The 17,842-nt window shown below is 32.4% G+C and overlaps 1 protein-coding gene across 1 annotated transcript; it reads right to left on the bottom strand.

The window, feature by feature from the left end:
- Positions 1–12,063: 12,063 nt before the first annotated feature.
- LOC126773291 (brachyurin-like) lies at positions 12,064–16,691 on the bottom strand. The gene is made up of 5 exons (XM_050494121.1): positions 16,449–16,691; positions 13,970–14,237; positions 13,377–13,475; positions 12,607–12,803; positions 12,064–12,289 (listed from the first exon to the last, which is right to left on the bottom strand). Exons 1-5 carry the CDS (start codon positions 16,626–16,628, stop codon positions 12,185–12,187), a joined length of 849 nt encoding a protein of 282 aa, XP_050350078.1. The 5' UTR covers positions 16,629–16,691; the 3' UTR covers positions 12,064–12,184.
- Between the last annotated feature and the right edge of the window lie 1,151 nt (positions 16,692–17,842).

Raw genomic sequence — 17,842 nt, 5'->3', positions numbered from 1 at the left:
AATTCATATACTGTTAGAAATATTGTTGTAATACGGGAATTGAGAGGGCCTCTGTTTGCTCACACTTTTGCACGGTTAGTAAATCTCGGTTCACATCATTAGCTCCGCTTTTTCATCGTCGTCTCTCATCATCGTCATCATGTATACATTATACGCGATCAAATTAATTATATTATAAGCCAGAAGCACGTGATAATTCCATGTTAAATTATGAAGGTTTTGAGGAGAAGGTGTTAACCTTCTACTCAAAAAGGTAGAGGCTTTAACTCAGCAGTGGTACATTCACAGGCTGTTACTGTTTTTACTATTATGAAGGTTTTGGAGATCGAAAGAAAAACTAACTTAAAGAAACACCTGGAAGATTACACTGTCGAAATATTGTTATATATAATTAAATGAGCTGTAATTGTTCATTAATATTTGTCAGTTTTTTTTGACGAAATTCGTATACAATTTTTGTACGACAATGCCCTTCGAATAAATTTCATTTCCCTCCTTTTATGGTAAAAAGCTTACATATTCTTTTAATATCTACGTATTAATACATGTCAAATCAAATGAAAAATCTTTATTCAAAATAGAAGCGTTACACTTATTTATTGATTGTCATAAATCTAGCACCGGCTCGGAAATAAACACCTCAGACCTGAGAAGAACCGGCGAACATGGATTAAATATCTCAGCTTCACTTAAGATATTTGCCGAGAAATGTTTGACATGAAGATAGGAACCGAAGTATTTTCGAAACATTTCGAGAATTTCTCAATAAATAACCTAAGTGAAACCAGAACATGTAATAATAATAATGTTATAAATATATTTATCATAACTCAAACGGAGATTTTCCTGTATATTTCATCCAATGCTCTGGTATGTAGGTTCAACCCCATTGTCATGGAGAGATGTCAGACATTACAGTTTATTAGCATTCACTCGCCGTTCCGGCACACTCAGAAATGCAGAGCGATGAATTACGGAATACCATGAGAAATATCAAAGTACGTAACGGGGCGATAAGATATTTTAATTAATTTGTCACTGAAAATACAGCGATTGTGTAAAGTGTAAGTAGTATTTGGAAGTAATTGGAAAGTTTATTTGTTTATTATTATTTGTATTTATTTTTATCTTCAGTTCTAATATTTTTTTTATCTAGTTCAAGAATTATACTTCCGGGTCTGTTGTTATTTTAAAGCGAGCTTAATATTTACATTTATTTAGCACCGACTGTCAGCGATAGTTTACTTTTTTTCCATACACAAAAATACACTAAAATGCTTCGAATTACTACTCACTATGCTTCGAATTCTACTGACCAACTGTAATACAGTTCCTCTACGACGATTGGCTACTTAAGAAAATCGCTCATCAGTCAAATTCTCAGCTTATATATAGTGTGAACGAATAATGTAATTTATGCCAACGTTCACAATAGAGCTGAAAGTGAGCCTGCTTACAGTCAGCGTTTATCTTTTCATTAGGTGTAAATACCCGCTAACTGCCCAGAGTATTCTAGAAATATAAGGATAAGGTTTGAAGCTGATTCTATCCGTGGCTTTCATAACAATGTTTTCATTTCATTATGAATCCGTGAATTTTGAGATAAGATTCACGTAATCATACGTTGTAGTCAGATGTAAGCAATGCTAAAATTAAACTAATGGCATGAACTCAGAAGTCTAAATATTTTGTACATCATTGTTCAATAAGAAGTCGAGATGGCCCAGTGGTAAGAACGCATGAATCTTAACCGATGAACGTAGGTTCAAACCCGGGCAAGCACCTCTGAATTTTCATGTGTTTAATTTCTGTTTATAATTCATCTCTTGCTTTTCGGTGAAGGAAAACATCGTGAGGAAACCTGCATGTGTCTAATTTCATCGAAATTCTACCACATGTGTATTCCACCAACCCGCATTGGAGCAGCGTGGTGAAATAAGCTCCAAACCTTCTCCTCAAAAAGGGAGAGGAGGCCTTAGCCCAGCAGTGGGAAATCAACAGGCTGTTACTTACATTGTTCAAAAACATAATCAAAATATATTTTAACCAAGAAGGTTAGTTAGTAGGTTAATAATAAGTAGTCTTCCAACAACATTTTAAAGGATTAATTAAACTTAAGGCCATTATCAAATGATAGTAGATTATACCCAGAAGATATACAGTAGTTACTGTTTTTCTCCAAATTAATTACATACATTATAATTGTAATGGTTTGTAAATAAAGTCGATTTTATCGAAGTTTAATAAAATAAAATTAAAATATTCATTTGTTTATACAAAGCCGCCAGTTAAGTGAATAATCCACTTTTATATAATGAATTGTTCCAGTATATAATATAATTTTGATTAAACGCCATTATTGCGAGTTTTACTCGGAATATCTTAATCATAAACAGCAACTCTTTATACTACAGAGTACGAGAAGCATTGTTAGCACTTATTACACTACAATAATTCATAGTACTTTATCGAATAGACTTTCATTTAGCATTTATTAGATAAGTTCTTTATACTAATAACTTAATATTTTTTCTCCTATCTGTCAGGTATCAGTCAGTTCAGCGTCAGGAAAAATTGACACATTTCTCAAATCAATAACCAATAAGCTATAGAAGCTTGATTTATAAAAATATTATTTAAATTACTTAATACTTATTACAGTTAACATAACAATGTTTTGCTTTTTTTAACAAATATAACTTACTTTATTATTATTTTTTTATTTCTTTAGTAATCGTTGTGTTTGAGGACTAATTGCATTTGTCGTATTTATTGTATTTATATTATATATGTGTAATTGTAGTATGTATTGATATTATTGCAAGATGTGTATTTGTTTGTTTTTGTTATTTTTATTACATGCTCTAACTAGCTCAAATATTTACGAGTAATTCCTTACACTGTTTGTTGCCTGGAAGAGATCGCTACATAGCGTTATCGCTATGATACAATTAGGGTGTATCCATGTGTTATGTAATTTTTTTAAATCTCTGTGTTATACAATAAAGTATATTCTTATCTATTCTAACTGCTGTTTCAAAGCTGCAAAGGTCTGTTTATATTTTAAGGAGAAAATCATTAACACAGTCAATTATTACGCTGATGAATATAATAATTAATTATAAATAAAAATTAATTATCTTTCACAAGTGTTTGCATCAATTTGAACTCTTCAATTGATGACCTTCTATTAAGATACCCTTATTCTATACACTGGACCAACTACGCTCGTAAAAGTCTTTCGTTCCTCTCTTAAATTACTTTCAGAACGTTTTGTGCTCATTGTGATAAGAATATTACAACTGTTACAACGTTTAATATAAGTACTTTTTCTCATATATATACTTTTATCGTTTGATACAGCTTTATAAAATGCTTACGAAAAGATTTATTCAATAATTTATGACCCATATCAATTCCACTAACATTATCAGAATAAATGATCTAAAACCTATTTCACGCCAACATTTGTTCCATACTTGTGACCAAAATTGGATTACAAAGTGACAGCTCCATTTTAGTCTCAAGCCATTCTTCATTTGGCCTTGGCATGATGGATTGTTGGCCATCGTGACAAATACTGGCGACATGAGCCTCAGCTTTACGACTGGGAGGCGGATTTTTTGTTGTAATTTGTGATAGGTATTATGTTGATGAAAATATAATAAATGTCCTCGGGCGATGTTAAAAACATTATGTAAGATGTTCCGAAGTTATAAACGATTTTTCTTCCTACAGTAACAGTACAGTAATAGCCTGTAAATGTCCCACTGCTGGGCTAAGGCCTCCTCTCACTTTTGAGGAGAATGTTTGGAGCTTATTCCACCACGCTGCTCCAATGCGGCTTGGTAGAATACACATGTGGCAGAATTTCAGTGAAATTAGACACATGTGTGTCTCCTCAGGATGTTTTCCTTCACCGTCAAGCACGATATGAATTATAAACACAAATTAAATACGTGAAGATTCAGTGGTGCTTGCCCGGCCTTGAACCCACGGTCATCGGTTAAGATCCACGCGATCCACTTGTAAGAATTATGTCAATATCAGTTTTAGTATATGTATAATATTATACATACCAACGTATGTTGATATACGAGTATCTATTTGAGGGTACAAAATTTCGACGAAAATATATTATTTATATACATTATACTACTACCTTAAAACATTTTAAAATATATAATATTGCTTGTAATTACTTAAATACAAACAGGATTTAAGTAATTGTTTCAATTCGGAGTATTAGAGCCAATGCGAGAATAATAGACAAACCGGAAAATTACTATTTGTAAAATGTTTCATTTTCAACCACCAACTGTTTCATTTACTAACTTTATTAAAGACTGTAAGTTGAGTTAATTCGACTCAACTTGGAGGAGTTGTCAAGATATAATTAATAGCTTTACAGTTATATTTAGTTGCTCTGTTTAAGTTATTGTTATTGTACATCATCGACCGATCGTTTCTGAGTTACAAGATCCGGTAAAGTCCTTCTTATAATAGTAACAGCCTGTGAATGTCCCGTATACTTATACGTACATAGCAGAGATGGTCCAGTGGTAAGAACGCGTGAACCTTAACCGATGATCGTGGGTTCAAACCCGGACAAGCACCACTGAATTTTCACATGTTTTATAATTCATCTCGTGTTGACGGAGAAGGAAAACATCGTGAGGAAACCTGCATGTGTCTAATTTCACTGAAATTCTGTCACGTGTGTATTCCACCAACCTAAATTGGAACAGAATATGGAATAAGCTCCAAAACCTTATCCTCAAAAAGGGAGAGGAGGCCGTAGCCCAGCAGTGGGACATTCACAGGCTGTTACTGTGGTTATAGACGGACTAACGAGGCAGCTAAAAATAGTAATAATACACGTAATTCCAAGCAAATTCGAGTACGTTGCAATGTCTTGAACGTACGTTTACGTGTATAATATATGCAATACTGTCTTCGAAAATTCATCTCCTGGGAATAAATAAGATTTCTAGCTTGTTTCACTATCTATCGAAGCGTTTGCAAGACGTCTTGGGAATCCTTGTTCCATTTATAATATTACCAAGGATTATGCTTGACACATTATGAAAATAATCGATTCAAGGACACATGGGATTTAAACGTAAAATAGTTCTAAACTTTCCATTTATAATTGTCTATTCTTTATATTATATACATTCTAAGCATATAGAAAGGTAAATCATATAAATATTAAAATTAATTAACGACTTTTCAAAAGTGTTCATAAGACGTCCTGTTTGTATAAAAAAATATTCGTTTTTTTTAAAAAAAAATTTAGTGTGGATAAGTAAATAAGAATTGTTCTGATTGCAATGTAATGATATAATAATGTTCTTCTGAGATTTTCTGGCATCTAAAACGAGTGACGACATAACGCTTTAAAAGATTTATTTTGTATTGGCATGATATTTTTGGATTTCCGATTTAAATTTTGCTTGTCAGTTATGAAAGCTATTAATAAATAAATTATATTATCTGTGTCCCGTGATTTTACCCATGTTCCCATGTAGTACGGTTAAATTCTGAAATTACAATATAACATATTTTTTTATTCATACCTCATAATAACGGATAAAAAACTTAATTTTCTAAACCAACAAGTGGCGATTGATCGTAAAACTCACTAAAAATGACTTGTAAAGTAAAAACACGTTAAGTCAAAAGCGTTAATACTAATCCCACTAATGATCGACTCAGTTTGTTATTACAACCCATCGTAACACTGTTATTTGCTTAATAGACATGTGTCAGAATTTAAACGCAAGAGGGTTTGTTCACGATGTTTTTTTTTGTTTTTTCAGGAAGGCTAACAAGCAAATAGGTCGTCCGTGATAAGTCCATACCCTCGGCTATCGGCACTCGGCATTTGCTTACACTAGCAACGCACCACCAAGCATAATATTTAAGTGATACCTGTGCGTATATTACGTAGGACAAGAGCCCTTCAAAATACACCCGACACTTTTGAGAGGTATTCTGTTTACTTAAATTGCTACCTACTTAAACACTTCCAATGGCCGTCCTCTGCACGGATCGAAAGGATCGTTTTGACACAATACCACTGTTGTCCCTCTCACCAGCTGTACCGTATGGCAAAACAATCTGTTTCCCAGATCTGATCTGATTTCGATCGCCCCGCACCAGGTCATCCCAAATATCATACTATTTTTGCTGGCTGGCTGTCTGGCAGTTTGAACCTGAGCCTATCACTATCATTAGTGTTATGATCACAGGTGAACAGGAGAATAATTATGGTAAGATTCATCGGTCTTTTGGATCAGGATTTTTGGATCTCTACCGGCATGCTTCCAGCGTATGCTTAATCAATACTCAACTATATATATAGCTTGGCCGAAACATTTTTTCGTCAAAGCATTGAAATTGTGAAAACACATTCCTATGTTCTTGCCTAACTATTCGTTCAATAAATAACATTTTCATACTTATTTCTTTTTCTGTATAAATTTGTACCAGCCTATTTTTGCACCATTATCCCTGAGTAAGACGTCACTTTAATCAAAATTTGATTATTTTTTACAGCGAATATCGTTTTATCTTCGCGAAGAAAAATCTAAAAATACCCATTTTGCCAAGAGCAAATCAGAACCTACGCAGTGCTTGGAATAAGAATAGGTCACAATTACAGCAATATTCACACTTACTTCAGAACTTACTTTGGTTTCATGTATCTAATCCCATATATATATAATGTCGTAAAATTAATGGACCTTGGTTGATGGCCATTTCATTTCTATTTTCTGAGAGCTATAAGCATCACCAGGATTACTGGCAAAGGAAAGTGCGCGATTATGTAGCGGGATGGAAATAATTGCTAGTAGTCTAGCCTTAAAAGAATTAGTATTCATATTGTAGCGAAATAAAAAGTTAGATCTCTCAATTAACGCGTATCATGTGAATGTATGTATGTCCATCATATACAGTGCAGTAACAGACCGTATATGTCCTAACAAAGACCTATTATTCGGCAAATCGTTTTGAGCTATTTGTAGAAGATTTCATAAAACAAATACATGTAGGTTTCTTCATGATGTCTTCCTTCACCGCTGAGCACGAGAATTTAATGAATTATTTGAAAGCTAATCTTAAAAAGGATCTTATTTGGATTTTAACCCACGCATGTTTAATATCCATTTGTTTTATACACTGAATTATTTCGGCTATGTAATATTTTTTTATGAACGTATAACAAAATAGTAAATGACATAGTGAAGTTATTTAATTTGTCGCTACATAATACAGTTCAATTACAGGATTTCAAAATTTTTTTAATATTAAATCAAACCGTTGACTTATTTCGATCCGTAATAATATTAATAATATGATCATTCCTGGCTCGTTCATTAGTTTTATTTTTATAACGACGGGAACTGTCAAGAGTTTACCGTGTAGATTCTAAACGGAAACGTCATTTATTCGTACGACGTTTTTATCTGTATTGTTCTATAGTCGACATGTTCACGCTCTTTCATTATAATAGAACAAATATATGTAGTGTAAATACGTATATATTGTTAATGTTATGATTATTTCTATAAGTTTTGTTATATAAACCACGGTAAGCACTATATTTTCATGTACTTAATTTGTGTTTATAATTCATCTCACGCTCGGTGGTGATGGAAAGCACAGTCATGGAAATTACACGTATTTGATGAAAATTTTCATGTGTTTCCACCAACCCGTAATAGAACAGCGTTATGGAATAAGCTGCAAACTCTTATCTCAAAACGAAGAGAACTGATGGAACATTTGCAGGCTCATACTTTTACTAATTTATTCATGTTCATGTAATGTCGATTGTTATGGGCTTGAAGCCAGTTGGTTTGAAGCCACACACTTATATAGAGAAATGAAATACACTCATTAAATATTTTATATTACTTGAAGTGCGTCTACCACCACCTGGCAGAGTTATCAGCATTGTGAGTGGTAGTTTTCCACAACACATGCTTACTATATTTTTGATTAAAGGACAACAGTCAACTGCAATACATCGCAACGGAAACATTTTATTTAATTAGTAATTTATTATACTAATAAATAAGGAGACGTTTGTTTTTATTATACTTAATGAAAAAAATACTAAACCAATACAGATAAAACGTATACCAGAAAGCGCGTTGCAGAGAAGGTTTTAGGATATTATCATATAAATTTTGACTATTAACGTGAGAAGCGTGAATTTCATGTTCGTGTTCGAAAATCAAAGAATATGTTTTATTATAATGAATAGAAAAAGTCCATTTTTTTAATATTATAATATATATAATACGATTGGCAGATTAAGAATGCATTAAAAATAATACAAGACAAAACAAATTAACGCATATGAATAAAAAATAACGGCTCTTCGGTCACATGCCAAAATTTCTCAAGGACCTGGATCTCATCCAATTAAGCAATATGTCAGCCGAAGCTGACTAAGGACGAACTTATTAAATCTATATTATCCAGTGGAACAGATGACGTAAATCAAAGTCAGGGATAGAAATCGTTAAGAATATAACAAAAATAATTTCAATGTTCATTAATTTACTTAGTCTTCTTTGCTTACATAAGTAATTTTGAAGAAAATTAAGCTGCATACTAAGTAACTATTCTTCGAAATGGGCGTCCTTTTGGACATTAAGGAAGTTACGTCAAAATATCTTGTACCGACTAGTTTGCTTGGTACATAGTAATTTCCTATCCACGGACTGAGATTTTTTTTTTGTTAAAATATGTACCTACAAAATAAGGTTATAACTGTTTATTCCGAATATAGCCTGAAAAAGGTGCAATATGGGTTCGATATCCATGTGAAAAAAGTATGTTTGCTATAGTGCATTTTGTCAAACTTAATTTATTCTCCACTATATTATATCAATTGGACATTTTTTCAATTTTGTATTTTTAGAATATAACTAAACGAACATACGTTTTACACATTGGCAAATATTAACTTAAGCCCGATTCGGGGTCAGTGGTCGTATAAGCTAATTGCTAGACCATATAAAAAAATCGAAATATACTTTATTCATGTTTTTTTAATGTAGGCAGAGGGGCAAATGGGCCCTCTGATGTTAAGTGGTTAACCGTTCCTTAAATCGCCAATGCGTCACTAACCTTTAGAATGAAGATATTATGTCACCTGTGCTTGGAGTTATACTGACTCACCCTTCAATACCGAGACGCAACAATACTAAGTATTGCTGTTTAGCTGATGAGTGGGTGGTACCTTACCCAGCCGTGCTTGCACAAAACCCTACCACCATTAGATTGAATTAGTTGTACCTTCTGTTATATAATAATGCTGTATTTATATTTTAAAATGTTTTGCACGGAATGCGAATTGTTAATATTTAATTTTTTTATTTTACCTATATTATAAAACTCTGTTGGCTAGTTCAAATAGATAAATAAATGGCAATACAGAATATTAATGTTTGCTGGTAGAATAATGGATGATGAGGTGGTAACCACCCAGACGGGCTTGCACAAAGTCCTGGCCTATAAATTACACAAAGTGTCGTACTATCCACTGTTGTTTAAGTACATTTATTGCTATATCTCAGAGACAATAGCAATAAATATAAACAAAGCGGTTAATTTTGATAGCTCGTAAACTTTGTATTATCTCTTTATAGTGTGGTTACTAATCCCTTTGTTTTCTAGCTCCGTGAAATCTCAAAACAAATACGAGTCATTTATCTTCGATTTGGGAATTTGGTTTTTGGAAAATGTTTGTAAATGTAGCACTCCTGGGCTAAGGCCTCCTCTTCCTTTTTGAGGAGAATGTTTGGAGCTTATTCCACTACGCTGCTCTAATGCGGGTTGGTGAAATACACATGTGGTAGAATTTCAGTGAAATTAGACACATACAGGTTACCTCACAATGTTTTCCTTCACCGTTAAGTGCGAGATGAATTACAAACACAAATAAAGCACGTGAAACTCAGTGGTGCTTGCTCGGTTTTGAACCTACGATCATCGGTTAAGATTGCCGCTTTCTAACCACTGAGCCATCTCGGCTTTCTTTGAAGACCTATGAGATACCCTAAAGCTTCATATTGATGAATATCCCGTTTGGAATGTTTCCAAATAGATATAAATAGTTGTTCTGTACAAGCTGATTACGTTGTACAATACTTCTGTTGCAGTGACGTAATTAAATAAAAATTAGAAATGTAATTTTTTTTTCTTATATATGAGTGGATTATTCGGAACCATTTTATATATAATAGGTAGATCAATAGCAGATGGATCATTTTATGGTAAGTGGTTACCACCGCCCATAGATATTGGCATCATAAGAAATATTGATCATTACTTACATCACCATTGGCCACCAACTTTTGGAATTAAAATGTTATGTCTCTTGTTCCTGTATTTATATTGGCTCACTTACCCTTTCAACCGGAACATAACAATACTTAGTATTGGCGGTAGAATATGAGTGGGTGGATCTATCTAGTCGGGTTTGTACAAAGCCCTATCGCCGAGTAAATATCTAAATAAATGATCAACAAAACACATTATATTAAACTATGAACTATAACCAAAGTTTGTTGTTGGTAATTATCTAATTAATCACTGCATGCGACCCTTGATTCGGTCTAATTACCGCGCCCGGTCAGAGGTCATTAACGACCGTATTGTAGGAACGGTACGAGTTCGAATTATTTATGTGATAATGAAAACATTAAATTGTAGTTTGACTTGATTTATAAATGGAAATTAGGCTATCATAAATTACTGATAAAATCTTTAGAATGATGAAGTGACTAGAGGTTACTATATGTTCATACTAAATCTGTAATAGGTGTAAGTATGTATAATATATATATGTTATTTATATTATGTATTTATATATATGTATATGTTAAGTAAAAGCCGTGATGGCCCAGTGGCTAGAAGAGTTGTTGTTGAATCTTAACCGACCATTCCGAAACCCGGGCAAGCATCACTGAAGAATTTAGTGGTGCTTGCCCGGTACTTAATTTCTTCACGTACTTAATTTGTGCGAGACGATCGTTAAAACGGTATAGGAGTATGCTGAAGCGCCATCTAGCGGCGTTACGATAACGTGAATAGTATAAAAATTTTCTCCATGAAAAAATACGTGCTGAAATACCAACAACCTTTTTATTTATGTTTACAAGCTAATACTTTAAAATTAAATCATTCACTGTATTTTAATAAGTAATTAAAATAATTTATTAAAAAATACCTTCTTTTTACTTATTGCCTTATGTCGCAATTTGTTAGCCAATATATTAATATTGAAGCTACTCAGATTACTGAGTAGCTTCAATTCACAAAGCTAAATACACTGTCCAAACAGTGATAAACAGTTGATATGATAGTTATGTAATGTTTAGAAAAGTTGTTCGAAAGTTAGCAGTTTGTTGAACAAAGTTAGTCGCGACAACGACTTTACAGAGTATAACTGGTTTTAACTGGAGTGCAACAGAATGTTTGTTTGAACACATTTATGTTCTCCCAATAATTTTATTTATTTTTAATATCTTAGTTCCGCTTGCGGCTTTGCTTACATGTGATGCAAAATTTCATTGAGTAGTTAGTTCAGTTGAGTTGTTAATGCTAGTTAAAACTCATTTTTGCATTTATCATATTATAGTTAGAAACGCAAGCTAACAATTAATTTACAAAGCTATTACAAAATGTTAAACACACGCAGAATATAGTTTGAATGTTAAACTGTAAAAAAATAAAAGTTTTTGTACTAAAATTTCGTATGAAAAACAACTTTCTGAATCACGCTAACGTTTGGTTCACTCCGATATATATATATAGGGTCTCATTTTTGGATCGTTTTGTTTTATTAAAATTACGACGTGGTGGTAACAAGAGTCAACAAGAACTACGGAGGTAGATTTTGGATCACGAGTGTTCAGTGAGTGAACATATCATTTATGGCTATGCATTCATCCTAGATACACTAATATGTATATTTAAGAAATATTAAATATTCCTCACAAGGAAATCAAGTGACACAGAAGGGTAATAAGTAAATATCAGTAAATATTAAGTTGTTTTATTATATAATGTTTGTTCATAAAACGTATAGGGATATGATGTTTATTAAGTCATTATTAATCGTATAGACGTTCGTTTAAGTATAGCTGAGAGTATATTTTGTTTACATATTGCCTTGAATCCATGACAAAAATGCTGTTACTCGGGTGTAAACAGAGGGGTAGCCAGCCTGACAGCCATCACCGACTCCAAAAGACACAATCCCCACCTAAAACGAAGATATACTTAATTCAGAGGCTTCTAAAACATTAATTATACTCGAAAATGGGGAGGCTCAGATTATTACACTTTTCTTATTATCTGGGGCTAAAATACTTTAGTGAATTATGTGATTTTTTAATTAAAAAACAGCGAGGCGGAAGATTTTAAACATGTTTGAGAAATTCTTGAACTGTCACTTCGTTTTTAGTAATGAGAATAAAACATGGACGAATTTAAGTGCAATGTATACGTACAATATCAGAATTAAAAGTCTCTGACGCAAAGAGTGATGAGCTTAATACCTCGTAAAGTAAGCAATCTTACCAAAGTTCGTCGATTTTTCCAAACAACTGACAGAGGTCCTCCTGAATCACCATCACATGTCCCAATTCCTCGAACCCCACGGGTACACATTTGGCTTCCGTGAATTGGTATGTCAAAACTTCTCTGGCAAACAGCATTAGTGAGAATTTCCATGTTCACATGATGGAGACTGGTGCTGGGTGGGAAGCTGTTTTGGGCTAGAAAAACACGTATGATGTTTTAAAACTTTTAAATTTTTAACCTATTTTTTTTTAACCTATTGGTTAAAAAAATTGAATTTGAGAGAAAAAAACATTTCAGCAATACTTTGATGGAATACATATATTAATTACATTATATGAATGAAATATTTTAATCTAACTATAAACACATTAAGAAATACATGAAATATTTTTTTTGACTCTTAGAATTAATTTAAATTTAAATGATAATAATTTTAATTAATATATGTAGTATACTTTGTGAAACAATTACTTTGAGTGACAGATGAATCAATATTGTAAACCGGATTTTCCTTGTAGTAAATGTAATAAAATGATTATTTTGTGTTTATATTTCATCTCGTGCTCAGAGAATTGTGGTAGAATAGGTTCCAAATCTTCTCCACAAAAGGAGAGGAGATTTTAGCTCAGCTGTGGGACATATACAGGCTGTCTTGTTAATTGTTAGTAAAAAGTAAATTTTGGTCAATAAAATAGTTATGATTAAGAGAATGTTCAGCTATCTACAATCATATTGTTAAATTACTAAATATAGAAAATGCTTTTCACCGTCACTTGTCTTTCCATAACCGCTAGCGGTCGCTGATAGTCCACCAAAGTGTTGTCCTACATCACCCATGTCAGGTAAGGGAATAGCTTGAATGTTGTCTGAAAATTATATATATATATTTTAATCCAACCATTTAGAAATTAATGCTTTGTGCCTTAATGTTACAAAGCCTACAAAGTTTTTTCCGTGTTTTTTAAAAGAATATTTTCGGTGGACATTTTTGGCCGAAAATTTCTTCATTGAGGACAAATTAAGGCGTGTGGTTCCAGCTGAGTAGAATTCAGTCGGAGCATTGTGTCGATGCGATGTTAACCATTAATTGGGGCAAGCGTATATTGACTTATAATGAAAATCCTATTATGGTTGCGACTCTAAACCAATTCTATCAGACGCATAGTACCATAATGGAGATATGATGAAATTTTCAGTAAATTCTAAATCACAATTATATTAATTTAAATGTTTATATAAACCCATTTAAATTATAAATATTGTGGAAAAGATACTTGGTTCATTTGGTAACATTATATATAAAATTTTTTTTTTTTTTGGTTTTAATGAAGTCTTTTTAAATATAATTTAAGATACTTACTATTAAAGTTAATTCTAGCTATCTTCACAATAGCGATATCATGCCTCATGTCTTTTGCATTCCAATTTGGATGAGTAACAACATCCTTTGTGGTTATTCTGGTACCTCCAGAGAATAGAAGCAACGATCCCAGGACAATGGTGAATTGCGTGGCCTGGCTCTGACCGTCCCACCAGCAATGCGCAGCGGAGAGGACTCTGGTATTGGATATCACAGCACCTCCACAAACAGATGTCCCTTTAGTTGTCAGCGTCACAATTATGCCTGCCTGATTAAAAAATATACATATTCAAATATATACATATTAATATCGTATATCTATATTATAGTTTGAGCGTTTGTTTCTTTAAACGTTTAATCTAAGAAACTACCAGTTTCATTTTAAAGTTTTATGACTTTTTTTTTTTTTTTATAGAATAGGAAGGTGGACGAACATATGGGCCACCTGATGGTAAGTGGTCACCAAACGCCCTTAGACATTGGCATTCTAAGAAATGTCAACCATCGCTTATAGCCAATGCGCCACCAACCTTGGGAACTAAGATTTTATGTCCCTTGTGCCTGTAATTACACTGGCTCACTCACCCTTCAAACCGGAACACAACAATATCAAGTATTGCTGTTTTGCGGTAGAATATTGTTGTGTTGCTGATGAGTGGGTGGTACCTACCCAGACGAGCTTGCACAAAGCCCTACCACCAGTGAAATCCACGCTCCATATATTAACGAAGGTTATTTATCTAGCATTTATACAATACTAGCAGCCCACCCCGAATTCGTTTAGATTATTATTATTAACAGTTATCTATCTCAGTAGATATGTTATAGAAAAAAAAATATAGAAAAAAAACAGTGTCCTCACTCACTCTACACCGAATCAGCGCAAGTTTTATACAAATTCTTGAATGGTGTTATTAAGAATATATATAATTAAGCAATGTATAAATTTCTGTAAGCACTATGAAGGTGACATTTTATGGAAGAAAAAACTCTCTTTAAAATAAATGATTTAAAAGGAAAACTATTATTAAAATTAAAATTAACTTCAAGTATATATAACCATTACTATGTAATCTCAACTGAATTGTTGAATCACAAACAAACATACACTTAATCACTGACGATTTTAGGGCTCATCGTAAGGAAAAAAGTTACATAACGTATTTGGAAAATGTGTAATTTGCACTACGACAATTTGCATAGGTGATTAATACGGACCTCGAACAGGTATTAGAACTAAATTAATGATAATACAACACGTGTACACATAGAACTGTAACAAATGACCTCTTCCATTAAACCATCAGTGACATTCCGCTGAACACAGATGTCAATGCATATATATAATTACGCTAAATTAATTAAGCAATGATGGCTATTTGGTAAGCTTTAAACGAAGAATTAATAATTAATAAACATATGATTTGCTCATCTAACCAATATTTCATTGGACTTGGATAATATTAGAGTGTTGACAGCGAAATGATTTACGGGAAGCTTGGCGATGTAAGAGTCGCAGGTTCGATGTTACTTGGGCTATTGTCGTCTTCACTCCGAACACAAGCTGAACGCTTAATTAAAGGAAAGCATCTACTATTATTTATTATCTATATCTAGTGTTATCTTTGTCGCTATTGTATTGTAGGTTTTGTACCGACTTCAGGCTCCTCAAATTGACTCCACAATGTCATTCTGTCTAACATAGAGAAGTAGTTCAAAATCTGAATATAAATCATTCAAGTAGACTCATTTTACAAGATTATGTACAGGAATATGTAGAATTTACTGAGAAGTACTGACAAGAAACATTTTTCACCATTTATATATTTGTTATTGAAGTGAATTTTCTTGACTTAAAATATATCACGATTAGAGTAAAGTCGAATGCGAGTGAAGCGTTTTATATGTAACATTTGAGAGAAACGTTTTTTACACATAAATGTACCAAATATGTCACGTGTACTGAACAAGCTCTGTTTTTAATGGTTTTTACGTATTTTTTAATGATAAGATGGGCACAGATAAACAATTGTTGAAGAGCGATAAAAACAATATCTTTGTCAAAATCAATTAATATTATAAAGATAGATGATATTGTTTTTTCGGTAAGGTCTTTTAACTACTTTTTAAAGCCTAATATTTTAAAGACCTAAAAATCTCTCATATACTTATAATATATTTTTGACAGTATTTGCTTTAAGCACCGGCATTTTTCTCTAATTTTTCTTTTCCGACTACGTCAGCATATTTTTGTTTAGTTCGTAAAATATGCAACATATTAGTATACTGTTATATTCTATGTGTCCTGAAGAAACTATAACACGAAAGTTCCATATTTTCTGTACTAGTAATTTGAACCGATTTATTTATTTGATTACCGGGTTTGAACCCGGAATTTTTGTTTAAGATTCACGTTTTCTAGTGTTCTAGAAAAAGTAAACTTCATTAATTTTTATATATTTATTATTAAAATTCTCACCTGGTGAGGAAATGCGGTGATAGTGGCCGCCGGCCCTCCACCCACGATTCGGTTGACCCCTTCCATACCCATTAGCTTATAGGCTGTCGGTATCCCAATAGCCTTATGGTAGCCATCTCGTATAATTTCTGAACTCGCAAAATAATTTAAAGAACAAAGTAATATGCAAATTAGACGCATGGCTACACTGTTTATAAATTTAATAACGTTTATAATTGTGACGATATCGAATGTGAAACGCCTTATAATATTATTGACTTATCAGTCTACTGATTGTAATAACGAAGTTAATCAAATGTGAATGATCATTTATGTCGCTCACAAACGAGGGTTTTCGTGAGTTGATTTAAAAAAAAAAACGTATAATATTTTTTTTGGGTACTTGTATCGTTTTCTTTAAATAATCTTTATTATGTCATATATAAATGTTAATGAGCTTGTTAAATACATTTTGTTAGTATTTGTCTCGCTATTTGTGATCGCCAAATTATTTCTGATCAAATTTTAACGGGATTTGAAATAATATGAATTGAATAATTTGTTTTAGATGTAACGTCATCAGGTGTATTTATAGCTTAAATTTTTTGAGTATATAAAAGAGCAAATAATTTATTTAAATCTGGATATTCCATTTTTTATTTACATAATTATTATTGCTCAGTACATATAAGATAATATAGAATAACATAACATATTATTAAAAACGTTATTACAACGTGAAACGTGATAAAACGAATACTAAAACAATAATAAGATAATTATTGCAAAAACCACGTATGTAAACGACCTTAACAGTGATTTGTTTTCTAATAAAGTGAACAACTGATATGAAGTGAAAATTATCGCTTTAAGTAAATTTAATAAAACATTCCGGTTTCGCGCGGGAAGAACATCGAACATCGAATGATAAAGATTACAATAAATGTTATTATTGAATAGCACTTTTCGCTCGCGTATTGTGTAGAGACGAGCCTTTAATAGACAGACAGACAGAGTAACTTTCTTATTTATAATATTTGTGTTGATTTTATTCCATTGTGACTATTATCTTTTCAGTTACCTCAATACAGTATGACTTGATAGGTCAGTGATTATATTACATACATCAAAATGCATGTTAAATTGAAATCTTTTATTTTTTTACGCCTAATATCTCAAAAATAATCAACGGCGTGCGACAAATGAATACGATTTTAATGTTAGAAAAAAAAATCAACAAAAGGAATATAAACAACAGTTATTGCAAAAAAACTAAATATATCCTAATATATTTTCAAGATGGCGCTAAAAGAACCTTTAAAGCACACTCGTCGTGATGGTCGGATTAAGTATTTGTTCACAGTAAAAATAAAAGAGAGCGACACATGCCGAACAATAGCTCATAGTTCAGTCAT

The sequence above is a fragment of the Nymphalis io genome, chromosome 14 (assembly GCF_905147045.1).
Source record: "Nymphalis io chromosome 14, ilAglIoxx1.1, whole genome shotgun sequence".
NCBI classification, from domain to species: domain Eukaryota; kingdom Metazoa; phylum Arthropoda; class Insecta; order Lepidoptera; family Nymphalidae; genus Nymphalis; species Nymphalis io.
This window is presented reverse-complemented; position numbering and strand designations above follow the sequence as displayed.

Excerpts from the sequence above, each read along its gene's own strand:
- LOC126773291 (XM_050494121.1), bottom strand. The coding sequence starts at position 16,628 with ATGCGTCTAATTTGCATATTACTTTGTTCTTTAAATTATTTTGCGAGT. Across the intron at positions 14,238-16,448 it reads TCACCGCATTTCCTCACCAG|GCAGGCATAATTGTGACGCT; the intron begins GTGAGAATTTTA and ends TTTTTTAATCAG. Across the intron at positions 12,290-12,606 it reads GGAAAAATCGACGAACTTTG|GTGGGGATTGTGTCTTTTGG; the intron begins GTAAGATTGCTT and ends TCTTCGTTTTAG.